Source organism: Salvelinus sp. IW2-2015, linkage group LG8, assembly GCF_002910315.2.
Source record: "Salvelinus sp. IW2-2015 linkage group LG8, ASM291031v2, whole genome shotgun sequence".
In the NCBI taxonomy this organism is placed as follows: domain Eukaryota; kingdom Metazoa; phylum Chordata; class Actinopteri; order Salmoniformes; family Salmonidae; genus Salvelinus; species Salvelinus sp. IW2-2015.
In genome coordinates this window covers 47,504,726-47,526,570 of record NC_036848.1, presented here as the reverse complement: position 1 = coordinate 47,526,570, position 21,845 = coordinate 47,504,726, and the positions used below count along the sequence as shown (strand labels likewise).

The window sequence follows — 21,845 nt, the reverse complement described above, 5'->3', positions numbered from 1 at the left end:
CTAATACTAAAGCTTGAATAAGGACGTGCCGAACTACCGAAAACAAACACAGTAAAACTGAAGTCAGAGATTACCAAGTTCCCAGTTGTTTTAAAAGCCGCATTAGTTTTAGACAACCTGTGTGTACTCTGGTTTAACCATGTGATGAATAGATTACACGATTCGGACTTGAGCGAGTTCCCGACACTTGACGCGTTCAAACAACTCAGAAATCTTATACTTCCAACTTCAGTGCGTTCAAGACAACTGGGAACTCGGGGGGGGGACGAGCTCCGACTGGGAAAAATCGTTCTGAACGGTCATCCAACTCGGAATTCCAGGTCGGAAACTCGGGCATACTGAAGATCACGGAAGTCATGATTTGACCTCGTTTTAATTCGAGTTCCCAGTTGTCATGAAAGCACCAACTGTGTCACCCCTTTGCCTGTTGAAATCTAGTACTGACTAGCACGTGAACGCTGCAGCACTGGCATTGTTTGTCCCACTCCGCTCGCCGTAGCTTAATACTCTGTCGCTCATTTTGCTCCACGTCGGCTGCACATGCGCACTACACTGGTCACCTGCAAGAAGAGACGAGTGACCAGGAATAATACTAAATACAGGAATTACATTACAATAAAATACATTTCGCATGGAAGTAACAACATCTGGATGAAAAGATGTTCAAGAAACTAAAGCAGCAAAAGATAAACGAGGAGCAATTGCCGCAAAGGAATGCGCAGTCACCGCAACAGGCCCAGGTTGGTTTACGAGTTGTCAAACTCAGCTGTTCGAACTAACATGTCATGGTAGATAACTAGCGCGCTAGGCTAGTTGGTTTTCTACCTTAATGTTTTCGCTAAAACAACAACCATAGCCACATTCAAATGTCTATCTTCAAACTATTCTGCAAAACGACTCATTTGCTAGCTGCTCAGAACCGAAAGTGTGGCGATTCCCTAAAATCACGCCAATTCGATACAGTTACGACCGGAAGTGACCCCTTTCGTTGCAGGTTAGGATAATGCTTAATTATCCTAATCTGCTGCGTAATACCGTGTTAAAAACAACAGGGTACTCGGAAATCTCAAACGTCAGTGTGTTCAAGGCAACTGGGAACATGGACAAAAACGAGCTCGGACTGGGAAAAATCTTTTGAATGGTCCTCCAACTTGGAATTCCAACTCTGGCATCTTTCTAGAGTTCTGACCTGAAAATCGCTGACGTCATGATTTTCCGAGTTCCCGGTTGTCTTGAAAGCACCATATGTTCTTTTAACCACTAAGGTATAATAAGAACTCCTAACCTGCTACGAAACGTTGAAAGCCAGTGATATTTTTTTWATCATTTGGAGAGTGAAGTCCTGTGTAGGTGTTTGAGCAACACTTGGCTGTGACATGAGCAGAGAGGAATGGAAAGGTAGCTAGGGGGGTTAGGAGTTGAGGATGGGAAGAAGTGGAGTGGTAAAAGGTGGAGGTAGAGTAGTGAGAGTAAAGGTTAAGAAGAAGATGAAGCCTGAGGAGCCTTTGTAGGTCTTGTCGAGGGAGAGTAGTGATGAGGGGGGTTCGGTTTTCAGTGTTGTACTGAGAAGTGGAGTTCAAGGTTTTGGTGAAATTTAATGATGAGGGTAGAGTCATGGCGGTCTGATCGCGCTGGCTAGGGAGTTGGAGAGTAAAGTAGGAGCATACCAGCAGCATACCACCCTGCATACCACTGCTGGCGTGCTTCTTAGCAGGGTTGGTCCTGTTCAGTCCCTGGATGAGAGACCAGATGCTGCTGCAAGTGGTTTTGGAGGGCCAGTAGGAGGCACTCTTTCCTCTGGTCTAAAAAATATCCCAATGCCCCAGGGCAGTGATTGGGGATACTGCCCTGTGTAGGGTGCCGTCTTTCGGACGGGACGTTAAACAGGTGTCCTGACTCTCTGAGGTCATTAAGGATCCCATGGCACTTATCGTAAGACTAGGGGTGTTAACCCCGGTGTCCTGGCTAAATTCCCAATCTGGCCCTCAAACCATCACGGTCACCTAATATTCCCCAGTTTACGATTGGCTCATTCATCCCCCTCCTCTCCCCTGTAACTATTCCCCAGGTCGTTGCTGTAAATGAGAACGTGTTCTCAGTCAACTTACCTGGTAAAATAACGGATACAAATTTAAAAAGGAGAGGTTGTGTCTGCTAAAGTTCTTTGTGATGGAAGTTTGGTGGTGTGTATCAATGTTAAACAGTATGGGAAGGCGCTCAAACTCAAGCAGGTATGTAAACGTGTGGTTGATAGTAGCCTGCTGGATCAAACTGGACGGCAGTGGGTGAAGGGAGTTATTACAGGAGTTCCAGAATTTGTTAACGTGAAATAAATAAAGGACCACTTGAAGGGAGGCTCTCTTAATGAGGCAAAGCGCCTTCAGATGACACGAGATGGGAAGAAGGTGGATAGCCTGTCAGTGCTACTKAACTTTAAGGATCAGGTACTGCCAGAAAAACAGGATTGGTTATGAGTTATCATGTGCGAGCTTATGTTCCGAAACCATTGTGTTACAATAACTGTCAAAGGTTTGGGCATGTGGCGACAGTGTGTCAAGGAAAAAGGAGATGTGGGGAGAACATGCACATGGGGAATCTGGAGACTGGGTCCAGTTAAAGTGCTGTAACTACTATCAAGTGTGTAACAACTATCAACCCATAGTGTGGCTGATGGGGGTTGTGCAGTCATGAAAAGACAGTTGTAAGTGCAGCAGGTGAGGAGTGAGCGTAAAATCTCGTATGCAGAAGCAGTGAAGGTAGTTCACACAGAAACAAGCMGGGAACCTAGAAGAGCAGATATTCCAGGGCAGGTTGGGTTGCAGGTTGGGCGTGATGTAGTGAGCAGAATGGGGGAGAACACAAGACTGGTAGGAGACATGAGGCAGGTTGTTACATTTGTGACAGAAATCAATTGCACATAAAAATGACAATCTAAGACTAAGAAGATACCGATCATAGTGGAGCAGGCAGTGAAGTATCTTGGGATCACAGGACTGACATGGGAAAATGTACAGGATGACCTCAATACGATTGAGAATRATTCTAGCCAGGAATAATTTATTGGTTAGTTGTCATAATGATGTTAATCCTTCAATGGAATGCCAGAAGTTTGATGGCTAATGGGCAGGAGTTCAAACAACAGTTTCTTGAGGAGGTACCAGCCAAACCTGATGTGATATGTCTCCAGGAGACATAGCTGAAACCTACTCTATATTTTTTTTAATACAAGGTTATGTTGCAGTCTGTAGAGATAGGMGAGGAGGGGTGTGTGCTACCTTTATAAAGCGGGTGATCCCATATAGGCATGTGGGAGAGGGAGTTGAACAGGASTATGTAGTGGTTGGGAGGGGGAATATGCTCATAGTGAAATTTTACAACCCCTGTAAGAGAGTTGCTGMCCCTTGGGAATGTAGAAGGTCAAGATAGGAGACGGGTAATGTGGTGTGGGGATTTTAATGCTCATAGTACGCTCTGGGGAAGGGRACGGATAGATGTAAARGGACAAGTGTTGGAGGAACTACTMGATGAGAAAGGGCTTGAGTCTTAATAATGGCCGGGGAACCAGGATTGACCCAGTAACTGGAAATGAATCTGCTCTGAATCTTACTCTGATCTCAAGTTCAATGGCAGGTAGATGTAGTTAGGAGGTTTTGGAGGAATCTACAYGGGGTAGTGATCACTATCCTATCATGTGTACTGTGGGAATGAGGGTGGAAAATTCAGTAGGACATTCCATTTTTTTAATTGAACCTTTATTTAACTTGGCAAGTCAGTTAAGAACAAATACTTATTTACAATGAAGGCCTACACCGGCCAAACCCGGACGATACTGGGCCAATTGTGTGCCGCTCTATGGGACTCCCAATCATGGCCGGTTGTGATACAGCCTGGATTCGAAACAGGGTCTCTGTAGTGAAGCCTCTAGCACTGAGATGCAGTGCCTTAGACCGCTGCGTCACTCAGGAGCCCAAATGGATTGGATTGAGGAGATGGATATTTGGGAAAGCGGAGTGGGGTCAGTTTCAGGACTTGAGTGAACAGGAGCTGTCTCAGGTTGATCTCAATTCAGGTATAGAAACAGTGAATGATAGAGTAAGAGGTGCAATAGTCGGGGCTGCAAGCCAAGGGATTCCTATGGGTACAGTAAGGCGAACGAGTAACTCAGTTCCCTGGTGGACTGAGGAGTGTAGAGAAGCTGTGAAAGATAGGAAGCGGGCTTTCAGAATGTTGAAACGGTCCCATAATTTCCAGCACAGGATTCAGTATAAACAAGCAGTAGTAAGGAGGATCATTAGGACAGATAAGAGGCAGGACCACTCCTGTGGGAGAGGTTTGGGGGATGATTTAGAAGATGAYTAAGGTCAGATGAGATTGGGATCTCCCTGTGCTGAAAAGTGGAGAGATGGTTGCAGTGAGAGATATGGAGAAGGTAGAGATGTTAGCCCAGGCATTTGTGAAGGTGCACAGCTCAAATAATCTGACAGAAGAGGGGCAGCATGGGGGAGAGAGGGTCAGAGGAGAACATCTGGAGGTCCTTGATCAGAGAGCAATGGTGGAGGATGCATTGAATGCCCCTTTTATGTGGCCTAAGATGAAGAGAACTTTAGCTAAAGCTGGGGTAGCATATCCTGAGAGGAGGAGATGTTACATCATGATGGTTCGTCTCAGTGACACTGCAATGAGGAAAGTATTGTGCCTTTACAATAAGGTGTGGCAGGAAGAGAAACTGCCTGGAAGTTGGAAGCAGGCTTTAGTGGTGCCGATATGGAAACCAGGGAAATACCCTACTTGTCCTTCAAGCTATAGGCCGATAGCATTCACATCTCATGTATGTAAACTTATGGAAAGGATGATAACAGAAAGGCTGACTTACTTTCTGGAGAGTAGAGGACTAATGTCACCAGACTAAAGTGGGTTRAGAAAAGGCAGGGGAACGATGGATCTTGTACTGTGCCTTGAGTCAGTCATACGGAAGGAACAGGCAAATAAGGAGGTGGTAGCTGTTTCCTTTGATGTACAGAAGGCCTGATATGATGTGGAAGGATGTCAGGGGGGTTGGAGGAAAGGTTTTTAACTGGATAAGGGTTTTTCTTTTGGCTGATCAATAGAAGTGAGGGTGTGGAGCTCTTTGTCAGAAAGCTATGAGGTAGATAATGGTACCTCCCAGGGAACTGTCATTAGTCCTTTGTTCTCTATTATGATTGGCAATGTGTTATCCTAGGTGAGACCTGATATTGGGAGGTCATTGTTTGCGGATGACGGGGCACTGTGGAAGAGAGGGAGAAATATTACCCATACAGCCAGGAAAGTTCAAGAAGCGATTAGTGAAGTTGATCAGTGGTCCATCAGGTGGGGCTTTGAATTTTCAGTTGAGAAAACACCGGGGGGGGTTTCTACATGAAGGTTGGGGAGGAAATATACTTGAAGCTGTATGGAAGGAATCTGGAGAGGGTGGGAGGGTTTAGGTTGCTGGGGGTCTGGTTTGACACTCAAATGACATGGACAGAGCATATTAATAACAGTAGTTCTCAAAGGAAAGAAAATATTGAATGTGATGCGTTGCCTGTCAGGAATGGAGTGGGGGGCAGATAGAATGGTGTTAAATGCTATATATAGCGCTGTTAAGGTCCTCACTGGATTATGGAAGTGTAGCATATGGATCAGCAGCTCAGACATCTTTAAAACGTTTTTTTAAAAGCTAGATGTAATCCAGGACCAAGCCCTAAGACTATGTTTTGGAGCACTCAGGACCTCCCCGGTGGCAGCGATGCAGGTAGAGTTGAGAGAGATGCTGTTAAAGTTAAGACAACTAACCATGACATATTGGGTAAATCTACAAGGACATAAGGTTACACATCCTAAATAAAAGGTACTCCTATGGTGCTGGGAACACTAACAGAATCCGAATACAAGTTTTGGGTGGATAGTCAATGGCATGGCGAGAGAGATGGGGTTGTTTGGGAGGGAGTTTGTGGTTCTTCCTGCTATCCCACCTTGATTGCTCCCTCAGCCAGTGATAGATTCAGGATTGCTTGAGATGGTAAGAGCTATTGAGGAAAGAGTAGATTTAGTTGTAAGTGAACATTTTAAGAACACAATACTATGCTTTCTTGAATATATTCACATATGGATCTAAGGACCCCAAACAGCTTTTAGTGTTCCTGAGTTTAAGGTGGCAGTGACAAAAAGCWACGGATAATTTATCTGTTTACACAATGGAGTTGATGGCCGTACTCTTGGCTGCAGAGTGGGTGGAGGAGGTGAGGCCAGGCAGGGTACTTATCTGCTCTGATTCCTGTGTAGCACTGATGASCTTAAAATAATTTGTGTCTCGGAGCAGACAGATGTGTTGTATGAGGTTTTGCAGTGCTTGTATAGGGTAAGACTAATGGGGATATTTGTGATGTTCCTCTGGGTACCAGCTCATGTGGGAGTAGAATTATWATTCTTTTTTTTGTTGAWATATATTTTTTTAWACATAACCTTTATTTAACTAGGCAATTCAGTTAAGAAAAATTTGTATTTACAATATCGCCAAGCAGGCTTTTAAACATCCTAATGTTGAGATGGAATTGTCAATCAGTAAAGCAGAAGCCAAGGGGTTGGTTAAAAACAAATGGCAAGAGTTGTGGAAAAGGGAGGGAAAGGGAAGACACCTGTATAAGGTTCAGGAAAAGGTGGGGGCAGGGAGGTCCTCAGGCTGAGCYACAAGGGAGGAACGTGTAATCGCAAGGCTGAGACAGACACACAAGGCTCAATAGTACATTGAAATTGGTGGGGACATATCCAACTGGGAGTTGTGATCATTGTCAGGAGGAGATGGAGACAGTGGAACACGTTCTATTTCAATGCCAGAAATATGGGAGGAAAAGGGAGCGATTGTTATTATATTTGAGAAGTAATGTGGTTGAAGAGCCAAGATTAAGTGAACTGCTGGGGAAATCTTCAGGGGATTTAGTATTTACTTATGTATTTTGTTTCCTTGAGGCAAGAATAGACCTTCCCTGTCTCTGATCCACACTCCAGTCCAGTTGGTGGTGGTAATGCACCTATTCTTAAAGTTGGTTGCCAACCGCTATWAAAAAAAATCCACAGAAGAAGAAAGGGCCTCCTGAATGGCGCAGAGGTCTAAGGCACTGCARCGCAGTGCTTGAGGTGTCACTAAAGCTCCGGGTTTGATCCCAGGCTGTGTCACTGCCGGCCTTGACCGGAAGACCCATGAGGCGGTGCACAATTGGCCCAGCGTCGTCTGGGTTAGGGGAGGGTTTGGCCGGCCGGCTCCTTGTGGCGGGCCGGCGCCTGCAAGCTGACTTAGGTCACCAGTTGGACAGAGTTTCCTCCAACACATTGGTGCGAGCTGGCTTCTGGGTTAAGCGAGCAGTGTGTCAAGAAGCTGTGTGTCTTGCCAGGGTCGTGTTTTGGAGGACACATGGCTCTCAACCCGACTCCGTAGCGGAGTTGCAGCAATGGAACAAGACTGTAACTACCTATTGGGCATCATGAAAATGTGGAGAAATGGGTAAAAGTACAACAAAGAAAGAAGAATGGTACGAAAAGTCACTTCCGGTCGTAGATGTATCGAAGTGTCGTGTTTTTAGGGAGTCGTGTCTGAGCAGCTTCAAACCAAAGTCTAGCTAGCTAGGCTAATCTATACTAGAGTTATGTGACTTTAAAAAAAAGACAATAGCAGAACAATAATCAAAGTTTTGTCTACATTTAATCAAACAAGTGTAGCTGTCTGTGGAACCATTACATTTGTCCCAGCCAGCCAGATCATCTTTAAATAATTGATTGACTGGACTTGTTAGTACTGTAGCTACAGTTACTGTCTAGCCAGTCAGCTGGTGGCTTCATTTGGACAGCTCCATGCATGTCACTCCTACTGGATAATAATTTCATTTTAACCCATGATGACTGTGTATCTCAAGGTAATGTTTTTTTCCATAGWCTGTGTCTATAAAACCTGTCTGTCAAGCTGGCAATGTTTACAGAAAATAGTAGCCTATTGTTTAGTAAGGGTAGCTTGGTCTTTTAGTGAGTCAACACTAGAATCTTTCCTAAAGATAGCCAAGGGAAAAAACAATATTATCTAGCTTTAACAGATGCATATTTCTTGTGTAGAGTGAAGTCCTTACTCTGTGGACTTYAACATGTTGGACAAATGTGTTGTTTATATCATGATAAATATCAATAATTTRCCCTAAGATGGGCCCTGGGGAGAGACGTAGCAGCCACACACACCCCTCCCTGCACCAAGATACCTCAGCCTCACCTAGTGATAGAGAGGTAAGACATGAGCCTCAATGACGTATGTAATATCATCTGACCTGCACTAAAAAGTCTTCTGTTGATGTGCTTTGGCTCTACACTGCAACAGCAACTTGTGCCGGCAGGAGAAATTGGCCTACAGTATGCACTGCCTTGTTAGGATCACTTTCTTATAAGGATTGCTTGAAATAATGTTATATTAGTCCTAGATCTTACGCTTCGGGCTAGTTTCTCGGAAACCTATGAAGCCTAGTCCTGCCCAGACTACAAAACACTTTCAATTGAGGTTCTAGAAACTAAGATTAATCTGTGTTCAGGAAACTGTCCCTCATCATTAGACATAGATGATATGATGTGTAGGTCCCAAAGCCCTGGTTACCTTCTCTTCCTCCAACACCTCTTGGAATGATGACTTCAACTCAGGTCCTGGAGGGCCAAAAAACTTCTGGTTTTCACCCTCTCCTTCGAATCAGGGACTGATTCAGACCTCGGACACCAGGGGCCTCATTTATCAATATTACGTATATGCTATTCTAAAATACTACTTTCGAACGGAATTTAGAATGTTCGTACGAATAGAAAAAGGGTGATTTATCAAATAATCCTATGAGCCCCATACGCACACCGGTAGGAAGTAACTATCGTGGAAATTCTAACCAAAAAGAAGAGAGACTGTAGATTCTTCAAACAACAACTTGGAGCAGTTAACAATCACTCAATCGTGCAGAGTTAAGGGCCCAATGAACAGAGTTGGGTTTCAGCTTTTATAGTCAAGTACAACGTCTTTGTTTACATGGTGGTTAGCAGATGTGTGGAAACAGGGGCGGGAACATGGTGTAAAAGGTGATTCGCTTGTCTGTGCAGATTAAGATAGCTGACTTTGCCACAGCTCACACCATTGTCTGTTCCTTCCTGCACGTTTCCACACAGCTGAGTTCCTGCAGAWAGTAAAACATGGGATGTGTCACATGTTGCGGTCGCACCCAAACGGCTCTTAGCTATACACCCAGTGTTATGACTAAGTCACACAGACACGTTTGTATCAGTAAAAAAACACTAACAAATAACAATAGATCGTTCTCTTAAGTGAAATGTTTAATTTGTCATTTTCCCCCACATAACCATTGATAAATACCAATTGTTCTCAGTGCTCGTGCACTGATATATGGTCAAATTCCCCCCTTTAAAGCCTGTGGGGAATATACAACGCGGTGAGGTGCTAGTGTCAGAGATTGAGTACAACCAAAAGTTGTTATTTGACTCGCACAGTTGTGGCTTGACCAATAAAAATAAAAACATGGCAACAAAGAGAAGACCATTAAGACAATGAGTTGCTGTAGCAATGACAAATCTACTTCAAATGAGTAGGCAACACTCACCAATAAGCCATCCATCCTCGACAGCTCCCTCCTGTAGGCATTTAGGCCAATATTGCTTTTATGCAGAATGAAAGAGTTGTACGTACCATCACATTCAGCAATGTCTTTTGCGCATCATATAGCCTATCACCTGCYCATTAAGAGTGGAAGCCTTCACATACAGTACCAAAAGTCAAAGGTTTGGACACACCTACTCTTTCAAGGGTTTTTCTTTATTTTTCTTTCTACGTTGTAGAATAATAGTGAAGACATCAAAACTATTTAATAGCACATATGGAATCATGTAGTAACCAAAAAAGTGTTAAACAAATCAAAATATATTTAAGATTTTAGATTCTTCAAAGTAGCTGCCCTTTGCCTTGATGACAGCTTTGTACACTCTTTGCATTTTCTCAATCAGCTTCACGATGAATGCTTTTCCAACAGTCTTGAAGGAGTTCCCACATATGCTGAGCACTTGTTGGCTGCTTTGCCTTCCCTCTGCGTTCCAACTCATCRTAAACCATCTCAATTGGGTTGAGGTCAGGGGATTGTGGAGGCCAGGTCATCTAATGCAGCACTCAATCACACTCCTTGGTCAAATAGCCCTTACACAGCCTGGAGGTGTATTTTGGGTCATTGTCCTGTTGAAAAACAAATGATAGTCCCACTAACCGCAAACCAGATGGGATGGCYTATRGCTGCAGAATGCTGTGATAGCCAAGCTGGTTAAGTGTGCCTTGAATTCTAAATAAATCACAGACAGCGTCACCAGCAAAGCAACGTCACACCACCTCCTCTGTGCTTCATGGTGGGAACTACACATACGGAGATAATCCGTTCACCTACTCTGCGTCTCACAAAGACACAGCGGTTGGAACCAGAAAACTTTGATTTGGACTCCACCGGTCTAATGTCCATTTCTCGTGTTTCTTGGCCCAAGCAAGTCTCTTCTTCTTATTGGTGTCCTTTAGTAGTGGCTTCTTTGCAGCAATTTGCCACTATGGCCTGATTCACGCAGTCTCCTCTGAACTGTTGATGTGTCTGTTACTTGAACTCTGTGAAGCATTTATTTGGGCTGCAATTTCTGAGGCTGGTAACTCTAATGAACGTATCCTCTGCAGCAGAGGTAACTCTGGGTTTTCCTTTCCTGTGGCGGTCCTCATGAATGCCAAGTGTGCAAAGCTGGCATCAAGGCAAAGGGTGGCTACTTTGAAGAATCTCAAATATAAAATATATTTGTGTAACACTTTTTTGGTTACTACATGATTCCATATGTGTTATTTCATAGTTTTGATGTCTTCACTATTATTCAACATTGTAGACAATAGTACAAATTAAGAAAAACCCTTGAATGAGTAGGTGTCTAAACTTTTGACTGGTACTGCAGTTGAACTCATTGGGATGGTGTCTTTATGGTGACGTTTGTGGCGCCTTGCGGCGTTCGTATTTGYGAACCCATTGATGCAAAGAAAATCCTCTTGACTTCAACCTGTTGTACGATGGTGTATGGAAATTGTATGTTAGTTTGTTTTGCTGCTGATTTGCATTCAAAACATTGCTAAAAAGTGGCCGTTGCCAAAAACCCGAGGGTGGATAYCACTTGGATGTGCACCGGAATGGCATGTCTTTGCCTTTTTAAAGTAGATCTTAAATCCTTGCAAAAATCCTAGAAGATTGGCTCATCTGATATCGTTTCCCAAAATCAATCTGTACTTTTTGCAAAAAAAGTCCCACATGTCTCTTAAAAACACCTCTGCTAAATGCAGCGTGTGACAAATCTTCCAACAGAGCAAGATCAACCTAATTCGATTTCCCATTATCAATTTTTTTTTTTGTATTTCAACAATGGTTTCACTTTCACACGTGCCTCTAATTTAACAAATGACTGTAGTTTATATGGATTATTATCGTAACAAATGCACTGATGTGGTCAGATGATATGCCTGTCAAGATATGTTGCATGAATTCACAATGGAAATACAAGGAAACTGAAAATTATTCAGATATTTTCAAGATATATTTTCCCCATTCTACGCTTGACAGGCAGCAAGTTCCCTTATTCCACCACTTGGCATGGCTGTGTCTAAATTTACACACACTCTCAAGCAAACGTTCATATTGATAAATCTCACACTTTCCGTGGAAATTATCCCACACATGGTTTATGCACAGATTTGTGCCTTTGCATGATTGATAAATAAGGCCCCAGGTGAGTGCAATTTTCTACCAGAAGTGTTTCGGCCCTCCAGGACCTGAGTTCAAGAGCCCTGACTTGGGCCTATGTCTGCAGTGCTTCCAGAGGACTACGCCMCCATGCTCTGCTGCATCATAAAACTGCCCTAATGCATATCCAAGGGTGTAAAGTTTCTGTAGCCTCACCCAAAGGATAAGCTGTTCAACCAGTATCATCCCTTAAGTCTCAGCCCTGCATCGTTTTAAAGCTGATTAAAACAAACCATGACCAACACGGATGGAGGCAATTCAGCCTAATTAGTGGAAATTGGGGACTAAGTAGTCAGACCATTCAGGGCCCCAGGGGTTCAGTTAAGGACCTGCTTAATTTCAATCACTTATTAGGCCTGAAAACTAGGTTTTTATCCAATAAATTACCAAATGAATAGGGTTAAGAAATATGTCCACTATTGAAAAGAAGCTAAACCTTTTTGACTGTCTTCACCAAGTCCTAGCCAATTGTTTGTCTATTTTATTGTTCAAGACTAGGATAGTACTTCAGTTAATTCCATGGGTGAACCACAATGTGTCGGCATGCCAAGTTTTTTTCTAATGACCTCTGCCTTTGGAATGTAGCCTAAACAAGTGAGTGAKGTGTTCTCAGGTAGACTGCTCTGAGGAAGTAGCCTAGGCCATTATGCAGCAATTAGGAACTCTGATCTATTGAGACAGACTTTTAACTTTAGTTAAGGTGTAGGTGGATGGATCTCAATGAATGGCAATATATACAACAGCATTTTAATATTAGGACTTTGACTTATAGTGTTTTGTACAGTAAATCCAATTTGGCATATCCATGTCGTCAGATAAAAAAATATATACATTTTACCAAAGATCATAGGCTAAACAACTTTATTTTCAACACATCCATTTCAAAATCCATTGTAAGAAATAAGCTACCTCAGCAAATAATTTATTGATTKCGCATTTTAAATCTCAACTCAAGCCTAAGATATTCACCAACCAAATCCAGCCTAAGGTAGTGAATTGTAGGCTAGATGTTTCAGGCTTCCAGCCCTTTGACAGCATCCGGCTTTATCATCTCCCCTGAAGGAATGCCATTCCCACTATATGGCTTCAGATAGCCTAGAGGCATCTTCTTCCTCCTCATCGTATTCAAATCATCTCTAGCTCACCGTCAGCTCCAGCCTTTACACCTTTGACTTCACTGTTTCTGTGCCCCACAAAAATGTAGGCAAATTAGCCTCATAAAAATGTTTAGCTTAATGATGACTTGGACATCCTTGTTTAAAAGACAAGATATTGACATTTAGGCCTACCTTTCTATCAATCTCATGAAAGGCAATTTCACAATGGAGGACACAGATACTAGGATGTCAAATTCAGTAAATGCCACATAGCCCTACTGTTGATTGGGTGTTCTTTCCATCTTTTCTTTCTCTCTGTCTCTCTTTGACCAGTCTTTCGCTCTCTCTGTGTTTTTCCTCTGTCTCTTTGTCAGATTCTTTCACTTTCGTTTTCTCTCTCTGACCAGTGTCTCTCCAGAGAATCTGGGCAGAGACTACACTCTCCTCAGCGCTGTTTCACTCACTCTCATGGTGTTGTTGTTTTTCTCATTGCTCTCTGTCCCCCCCTCATCTGTTGTCCTGTTGACACACTGACCTTTGACCTGGGGTCAGGTGCTGGCCGGGATGATAGCCGAACCTGCTTTTCTCTCTGAGTATACTATCTTTGCTCTGGACCAATCAAAGCCACCCCCCAAAGCACCTCAGGCTCAGGTTGCTCAGGTAGCCAGTGCGGTGAGTTCGGTTCGCCCCCCTCACACCCACCCCTGCCTCCTCTCCTCCTCCTGCCCCTCTCGTTTTCCTTTCCTCGCTCCTGGGTAGAGGGTAGAGGAGCTGGCCTGCTGTTTAGAACCAGTGAAGACTGCTTGCACCCTGCTCTCTCTGTCTTTTCCTCCTCCTTATCTGTTTTCTTTGATGTTCGTAACTTGAAGGCATCTCATCCCCACCTAACCTTGCATCTAATCCCTTGGGAGTGATTGTTGGTTTGTAAATGTGACTGTTGGGATAGAAGCTTGTTGTGCTTTCGTCAGWATGCCGGTTTGTTGTTATCCAATAGTCTCTTTCAGTTGTCTCTGAATTGACAGAAATGGATGTTATGCCGATTTCCCTTTGTCTTTAGTTATCCTTTTATAGTTGCTTGCCCCTGAAACCCTACCAACCTCCTGTATAGTAAACTATAGATTTTATTCCCTTCCTCGTTCCCACTTCTCACCCCAAAAGTTTTCTGTTGGAGAGTTTATAGTCATGCGATCCACCTCCGGACCTTCTCTACTTAGCTTGCATAGTTGAAGCTTTTCCTAGAGCCATGAAAGATTTTCCTTTATTTCGTTTTATACATATTTACCCTTCTCAATATAATTGATTAGTAGTGGTCAAACAAACAGCCCATCCAACAATACAATACCCTTCCGTTTGGTGTTGAGTGACATATTTATATTAAAAACGATCGTACACCAAAACAACCAAGCTGGTGTTGGGAACTAGCATAATGCAGGGGGAACTAGAATAATGCATTCCTWTTCCTCCTCACTTCATCTATTGAAATACCATTGGAAAGTACCARACAATACATTGGTCTCAATCTCATGCTCTTAGAATAGACCAAGTTGTCCCCCCTGAAATATTTAGCTAGCCAGCAGGGTTGGGGTTGGCATTACAATTGACTTCCTGAATTTAAATGGAATTGACCCCACAGACAGACTAGGCTACAGGCTAGATTGCTGTTGAAAAACAGCACAATGSGCTGGCTAGCCTCATCTGTCTGTCTGGAGGATTTACACATGATCTGCATTTAGAGATGGGCTTAATCCTTRTCTAGGCTGTCATCACACTCATCTAGAATTAACAAGTTATCGTTACTCATTCTGTGTCTATTACTTTTTACTATTACGTGTTTTATTTTTCTATATTTTCTTTCTTTCTGCATTATTGGGAAGGGCCCGGGACCATTTAACAAAATATCATCACTCTTCACCTGATTATAATATAGTATGTGTTTTACTATAACTTTGGAATCAACAGATATTGCAAATTATAGGCTATTTGTTTAAATAATAGGTACTGACTCAGAGATATGTTACTGTTTTGAGCAATGTTAAGTTGGAATCACTTCCTAATATTAGCCCATAAATGTAATCTGTTTGTGGCCATGTGTGTGACCATGTGTATTTGTACAAAACATTTAACTTGAAAGTAAATGGTAAATGTGCCTTTTTTATAAACACGCAGCCTATTTGTTCCTCATAACTGCAGAGAGCTGTTCAGTTTAACACACTGACATACTAACCTGTCCTTAGCCCTCTTGGAGTCCTCTAGCAGCTAACCTGTTAGCCTAGTTTCTTACTGTGTTTGAGTGCAGAGACTGCAGACGTCCTCTACTTCTGACCTTGAAACACAGTACCAGTGTAGCTCTGATTTCCACCGCCTGGTGTCTGGAAGCCAAGCCAGGCTGGCATAGTTGTCTGTTGACACAGTATCGTTAGTCATCTGTTGGCTTGGTACAACTGCAGAGGGGAAACTATGATGTGTCCTGAATGTCAGGGATGCACCCTATTCCCAACAAATGGAATACATAGTGCACTATGTAGGGAACACAGCCGACATCCTTCTGTTTGGCTAGATATCCCTTTATATGCCCTGCCAGATTGTYTACAACTACAGAGACTATGGCACATGTTGGTGGTACGCTAGCCTGACTGACTGTCTGGAATGTCTGACACAMTACCACCATACCAGTACTGTTGTCATCTGCTAAAGATATCCCTTACAAACCTGCCCTGGTACATCCTCCAGCACTACACTGCTTATACCTATCCAGCCCCCTTAGATCTGCCAACATTGATGGGTTAGGGCCAAGGGGAAGGAGTAGAGAGCTAATTAGACAACTGGCTTACACACCCTGACAGACTGTGTAAAACTACAGAAAGACTGCATCCTGCTGTCTTCAGTGTTCCCATCCAGACTGTCAGTACGGTTAGTCATCATGCCTTGGCCAGTGGCTTAACAGACTGTGTACAACAACTAAAACTAGGCTGCTGGTCAATGATGCCACTGTCAGTCTTCACATCCAGAGTGACAGTACTGTTTTCCTCCTTTGTGTGCCCTGTCTGCACACACAGCCTAACGTAAACAGCATCTTGGAATGACTGTTTGGGTGTAGTTGTAGGCAGCCTTCTGAGTCTGGGTTGTAGGGGTGGGGATGGGTTGTGTCTAGACATTAGGCCATGTATAATTCATTGATTGAGAGCAAGTCACGCCTGTTTTCCACTACTCTGAGTCTCTCACTCAGCCGCTCTGGGGCTCTTCCCTTTGTCTGCCTGGAAGACAGGGTTAGGGGGCATTGGTTTGACCTACAAACACTCACACTCAGATCCAAAGTCAAATTAAATGACCTGTTTTTGTAGTCAAAACAGACCCTGCTGCTTTGTAGCCTCACAGCAAACCAGACACATTGTGAAATGTGTCCCTTCTCATCAGTTTCAAATCGTAACCTCAAACTCCCATAATACATTTGTATAGAGGTTTTRATTTGTTGAACCATCATTTATTAATATTTTTGATACTTTGCAATGGGTGTATAACTCTGTCTGTAATACGTTTGTTTCATGTGTAAGTGTGCTCTCAACATTTCTTTGTAACTGGGACAGCTTCTTGACTGGTATCACTGGTCGGATTTAAAGATCACACTTGCAGAACACCCCTTGCTTTTCTTATCTAGTATCAATGTTACTCAAAGGAGGAGAGGAGGGAAGGAAACTGTTAACAAGCTTACAAGTAGGCCAACAACTGGGTCGTGTTCATTAGGTCACTCTGTAGCAAAATATTTAAAAACCCTTTTAAAACTGAAGATGACAATTTCAGGCAACCCCTCCCTCTTTCAGTCCATTTTCTTCTGTTTGGTGGCTGATGCACCAAACTCTGATCTTTTCTATAACCAACCAGCCAGGCTACCCAGCTAATGTTCACAACAACACTACTACACCTGTCTCTACTATGTTCTAGTTAACCTACAATAACATCCTGCTGCAGTGATCCACAGCAATGCCAAACCTTTGACCTTCAACCTCTTCATCTACTGGCTCCTCTAATCAAGTTTGACTGTTTGTTTTGACCTCATGGCTACTGTGTAGAAAGATGGCTACCAGTTGTAGTTTTTAATGGCTACTAGTTGTAGTTCTATTTGAACTCCTATCTGTTCTGTTACTGTATGTTGTACAGTAGAGATGCCTTCTATCTTGTAATTTAACCCCTCTGTTTAATCCAAGTTTGCATGAGGGTACCCAACTACAGTACCCATAAGCCCCTGCATTGCTCCTGTCCTAGCAATACTAATATTCAGAGCCATGTATATACATGGCTCTGCTAATATTGCTTGATCCTATACAGAGTAATCAAGGTGTAGCGGTACTGTGCACGATGGCTGGGTGTGGGACATATGGAAGACTAACAGGTCCAGGTACCAGGGCTGRGTCTGAAATTGCACCCTATTCACTATGGCCCCTATATAGTGCACTACTTTGTCACCAGGGCCCATAGTCAAAAGTAGTGGTCAAAAGTTTTTCACTACTGTATATAGGGAATAGTGTGCCATTACAGACACAGCCCTGGTTTAACCATGGCKTAGGTTGTTCTAACCTCTTTCTCTCCTGCCTCCTGCTATAGAGTGGCAGGAGAAGTGCCACAGGATCACCTAGAGGAAGCATCAATGGAGATGGGAGGGCTTCTCCTCAGGCAAGTTACCTCATTCTCCTAACACCTTTCTCTGGCTTTTCTGTTTCCATTTAAATGTGGTTATTGATGTGTCCTGAAGAGGTAATAAAGCAACTAAGAATACAAGTTAGATGCTATGCCAGTTAGGCCTAATCAGCTGCAGAGGAAGATGCATTCTGATAAATGTGCCATTTGGATAAAGTCTAGGCCTAACAATAGGAGTGGTTTAGTTGATTATCTTTAACCCATGCATGTGGAAACACTCATTCATATCCCACGTGTCTCTAGCTATCTATTATACATTCCCATGTGTTTCAGTTCAATATAGTTGACTGCCATCTGGAAATGAATAACTTAAAGTAATACACTCTCCTGTCCATCCTCATACAGAGAGAAGAGCCCCAGTCGTTTGCCCAGAAGCTACAGCTCCGCGTCCCCTCTGTGGAGTCTCTCCTCCTCCGCGGTGCCAGCCGYGCCGAGGGCCTCTTCCGTTCCCCGTCTAAAGAGAGCCTGAACCGCAGCCCCTCTCTCAACTCCCTCACCKCCCTGGGGGAGAATGAGCCCCTGGCCTCCCCCTCTGCCACCCCAGCCTACGACCCTCCATCAGACATCGAGAGCGAGGCAGAGGAGTCGTATGGTAGCCCCGAGTCCCTGCCGGCCCTGTCTAAAGAACAGCTGATCCATCGGCTACACAGGGTGGAGAAGAGCCTGGGGAACTACAGAGGGAAATACTCAGAGGTGGGGGTCATGAGACACCACAGCAGTGGTACTACATGGTACATCCTTTAGTGGGGCTTGTGGAAATCAGTCTCAAAAGAAATCAGTGTAATCACTAAATAATTATCAGGTAATTACCAGTTCAGCAAGTCATTCAGAACGACTAAAACAGGGAGGTGGCCTGCTGTATGTCTACAATACACCTCTATGGGATGTACAAGTCACTATGATCAGTCTTCTCTCGCTCATCCAGTTGGTCTCAAATACAGATGACCAGAGTAGGGAGTTGGCCTGCTATGCATACAGTGCATTCAGAAAGTATTCAGATCCTTTGACTTTTTACACATTTTGTTACATGCCTCATTCCAAAATGGATGGAAAAAATAAATAATCCTCATCAATCTACACACTACCCTATCATGACAAAGTGAAAACAGGTTTTTAGAAATGTTTGCAAATGTATTCAAAATAAAACACAGAAATACCTTATTTACATAAGTATTCAGACCCTTTGCTATGAGACTCGAAATTGWTCTCCGGTYCATGCTGTTTCCATTMATTACACAGCGTTGTACGAGATCTTCAGTTTCTTGGCAATTTCTCGCATGGAATAGACTTAATTTCTCAGAACAAGAATAGACTGACGAGTTTCAGAAGAAAGTTCTTTGTTTCTGGCCATTTCGAGCCTGTAATCGAACCCATAAATGCTGATGCTCCTGATACTCAACTAGTCTAAAGAAGGCCAGTTTTATTGCTTCTTTAATCAGGACAACAGTTTTCAGCTGGGCTAACATAATTGCAAAAGGGTTTTCTAATGATCAATTTGCCTTTTAAAATGATCAATTTGGATTAGCTAACACAACGTGCCATTGGAACACAGGAGTGATGGTTGCTGATAATGGGCCTCTGTACGCCTATGTAGATATTCCATTAAAAATCAGCTGTTTCCAGCTACAATAGTCATTAAACAACATGAACAATGTCTACACTGTATTTCTGATCAATTTGATGTTATTTTAATGGACAAAAAATGTGCTTCTTTCAAAAACAATGATATTTCTAAGTGACCCCAAACTTTTGAACGGTAGTGTATGTTAAAAAAAATGTGTGTAACAATTTCTAAGAACCTGTTTTTGCTTTGTCGCTATGGAGTATTGTGTGTAGATTGATGAGAGGAAAAATGATTTAATCAATTTTCAAAATTAGACTGTAATATAACAATGTGGAAGTCAAGGGGTCTGAATACTTTCTGGATATACTGTATATCTCTATGTACAGCTATATTTGATTTACCTTTCTAACCATTCTCCTTCTCTCTCTGTGTGTGTCTGTCTCTCTACAGTTGGTCACTACCTACAGAACAGTTCAGAGAGATAAGGAGAAGACCCAGGTGATTTTCATAAACCACCTCAACACCAGATTACATATAGTGATGCTCTGTACTATTGGGAGGATGGAGGAATGCTTTTATCCACACTCGCTGAATGCTGATGAAGTKTTTTCTGCTTTTCCCCTCAGGCCATACTCAGTCAGAGTCAAGACAAAGCTCTCCGTAGGATAGGGGAGTTGAGAGAGGTACGAGAGTGTGACCATGAACACCATCTGTTTCTGTTAAATACCAGTATATGTCTGTACTATTTTTGTCTTACTATCCCTATGAAAGTACTGTCTATGGGGTCTTATTTTACTCTGTTATGACCCGTTACTCTCTCTGAACTCAAAAGCTTTTAGGATGCAGGCAACCACTGTCACAGCATTAGAGGTGGAAGTCCTGAAATCTTTCTGTCCTGACCCAAAAAAACAGGAGCTGAGCCAAAGGAAGGAAGTCAAGAGCAGTAGGTTAGCTAAGCCAAGGACGGAGCAGTAGGTTAGCTAAGCCAAGGACGGAGCAGTAGGTTAGCTAAGCCAAGGACGGAGCAGTAGGTTAGCTAAGCCAAGGACGGAGCAGTAGGTTAGCTAAGACAAGGAAAGTGAGGACGGAACAATAGCTAAGCCAAGGAAAGAGAGGAAGGAGCAGTTGATTAGCTAAGACAAGGAAAGTGAGGCAGGAGCTCAGCTAACTCAATGAAAGAGAGGAATGAGCAGTAGGTTAGCTAAAACAAGCGGTAGGGAGTGGAGAAAACAGCATATTTTCATTATCAGAACACGATAAGGCATTGCAGGTGACTTGTTTGAACTTGTGTGATGTAATTCACTGAGACTCTCACCTGTGTTTGTAGGAAAGAAAACTTTCCCTGGTTGAAATGGTGCAGTGTGCCCTGCATGTAGGAAGTATTGGAACACTTCTCTGGCTCATGATTGTGATAATAAGGCGATCAGTGGGAGCAAGGCAATTCACAGAACTACTAATCTGGGTCTCATAGTGAGTAGTTATTAGGGAAGTAGGGTGTTATTGTAAATCAGTCATTCTGAGTGGTACGACTGCAGTGTAGGTGATCGCAAACACACTATATTCCTCACCAAGAGCTGTGTGTATTAAGGCAATGTGTTATYTGACAATGTTTCTCCCCAGGAGTTGCACATGGACCAGCAGGCTAAGAAGCACCTTCAGGAGGAGTTTGATGCTGCCCTGGAGGAGAAGGACCAGATGATTACTGTGCTTCAGACCCAGGTGTTTATATACAATATAGTGCAGTTTTCACGTTTTGTTACATTTTTGTTCAATGTAAAATGCATCACGTTGGCATTTGCCCCCACTGATCTGTACAACAACATACTCAAAGTARAAGAACAATGATAACATTTCTACAACTGATTTAAAATAAAATGTGTTTCAATGAGTGTATGCTGAACACTGTCAGTATAATCTTGACTGTAGAATAATATCTGGTCTTCAGCCTGTGTTGCTCTGTGTTTTGACTGTATGATCCCTCCTCCTCTGCCAGGTTGCCCTGATGAAGAAACATCTGAAGGGGATTCCTGGTGGAGCTCTGGCTCCTGAGGTTGAACATCCTCTCCAGGCTGAAGATGCTCCAGACTCCGCCTCTGCCCCACAGAGCCCCTTCAAAGACGCAGGTACTATACAGTACAGACACTATGCTGACTCACACCCCTGATAGATGATGATGTGTAGATGGACAGTAGCAGACCTGGGTTCAAATAGTATTGTCTGGTGCAATGTAACCAATTGAATAGTGCCTAAGGTGCAAACCCTCTACAGTTCTGGCACTCTAGGCAGGCTAAACCAAACACATAGTGTTTGGATTTCAAATACTATTTTCACCCAGGTCTGAGTAATGTAGTGTTGAAATGTTTAGAGCCATTTGTCTTTTATCACATTTATTGAGTATATTTAAAGGGATTAATCACCCAAATTACGAAATTACACATTGGTTTCCTTACCCTGTAAGCAGTCTATAGACAAGGTATGACGGCAATCCATGCTTTGATTTAGTTTCCCTGGCACTGTTTAAACATTCAAATGTTTTAGCGTTTGTGGCACAAATCCCATTCAAGTCATGGGACCGATTATTAGCATTTTACACACGTTTTATTTATTAGCATTTTACACACGTTTTATTTATTTTATTTA

At 43.0% G+C, this 21,845-nt stretch overlaps 1 protein-coding gene across 5 annotated transcripts in view; it reads left to right on the top strand.

The window, feature by feature from the left end:
* The first annotated feature begins 519 nt into the window (after window positions 1-519).
* golga4 (golgin A4) overlaps window positions 520-21,845 on the top strand; it is a 59,616-nt gene continuing 38,290 nt past the window's right edge. For 2 of the 5 annotated variants that reach the window (XM_070444971.1, XM_070444970.1), the window contains exons 1-9: window positions 520-740; window positions 8,206-8,286; window positions 13,502-13,621; window positions 17,549-17,617; window positions 17,987-18,334; window positions 19,656-19,703; window positions 19,832-19,888; window positions 20,826-20,924; window positions 21,199-21,328. In XM_070444971.1, coding sequence (XP_070301072.1) covers window positions 660-740; window positions 8,206-8,286; window positions 13,502-13,621; window positions 17,549-17,617; window positions 17,987-18,334; window positions 19,656-19,703; window positions 19,832-19,888; window positions 20,826-20,924; window positions 21,199-21,328 — 1,033 coding nt within the window. In that variant the 5' untranslated portion in view covers window positions 520-659. The remainder of the gene's footprint in view (window positions 741-8,205; window positions 8,287-13,501; window positions 13,622-17,548; window positions 17,618-17,986; window positions 18,335-19,655; window positions 19,704-19,831; window positions 19,889-20,825; window positions 20,925-21,198; window positions 21,329-21,845) is intronic. The other 3 variants (XM_070444972.1, XM_070444973.1, XM_023993589.2) reach the window with 3 other exon arrangements.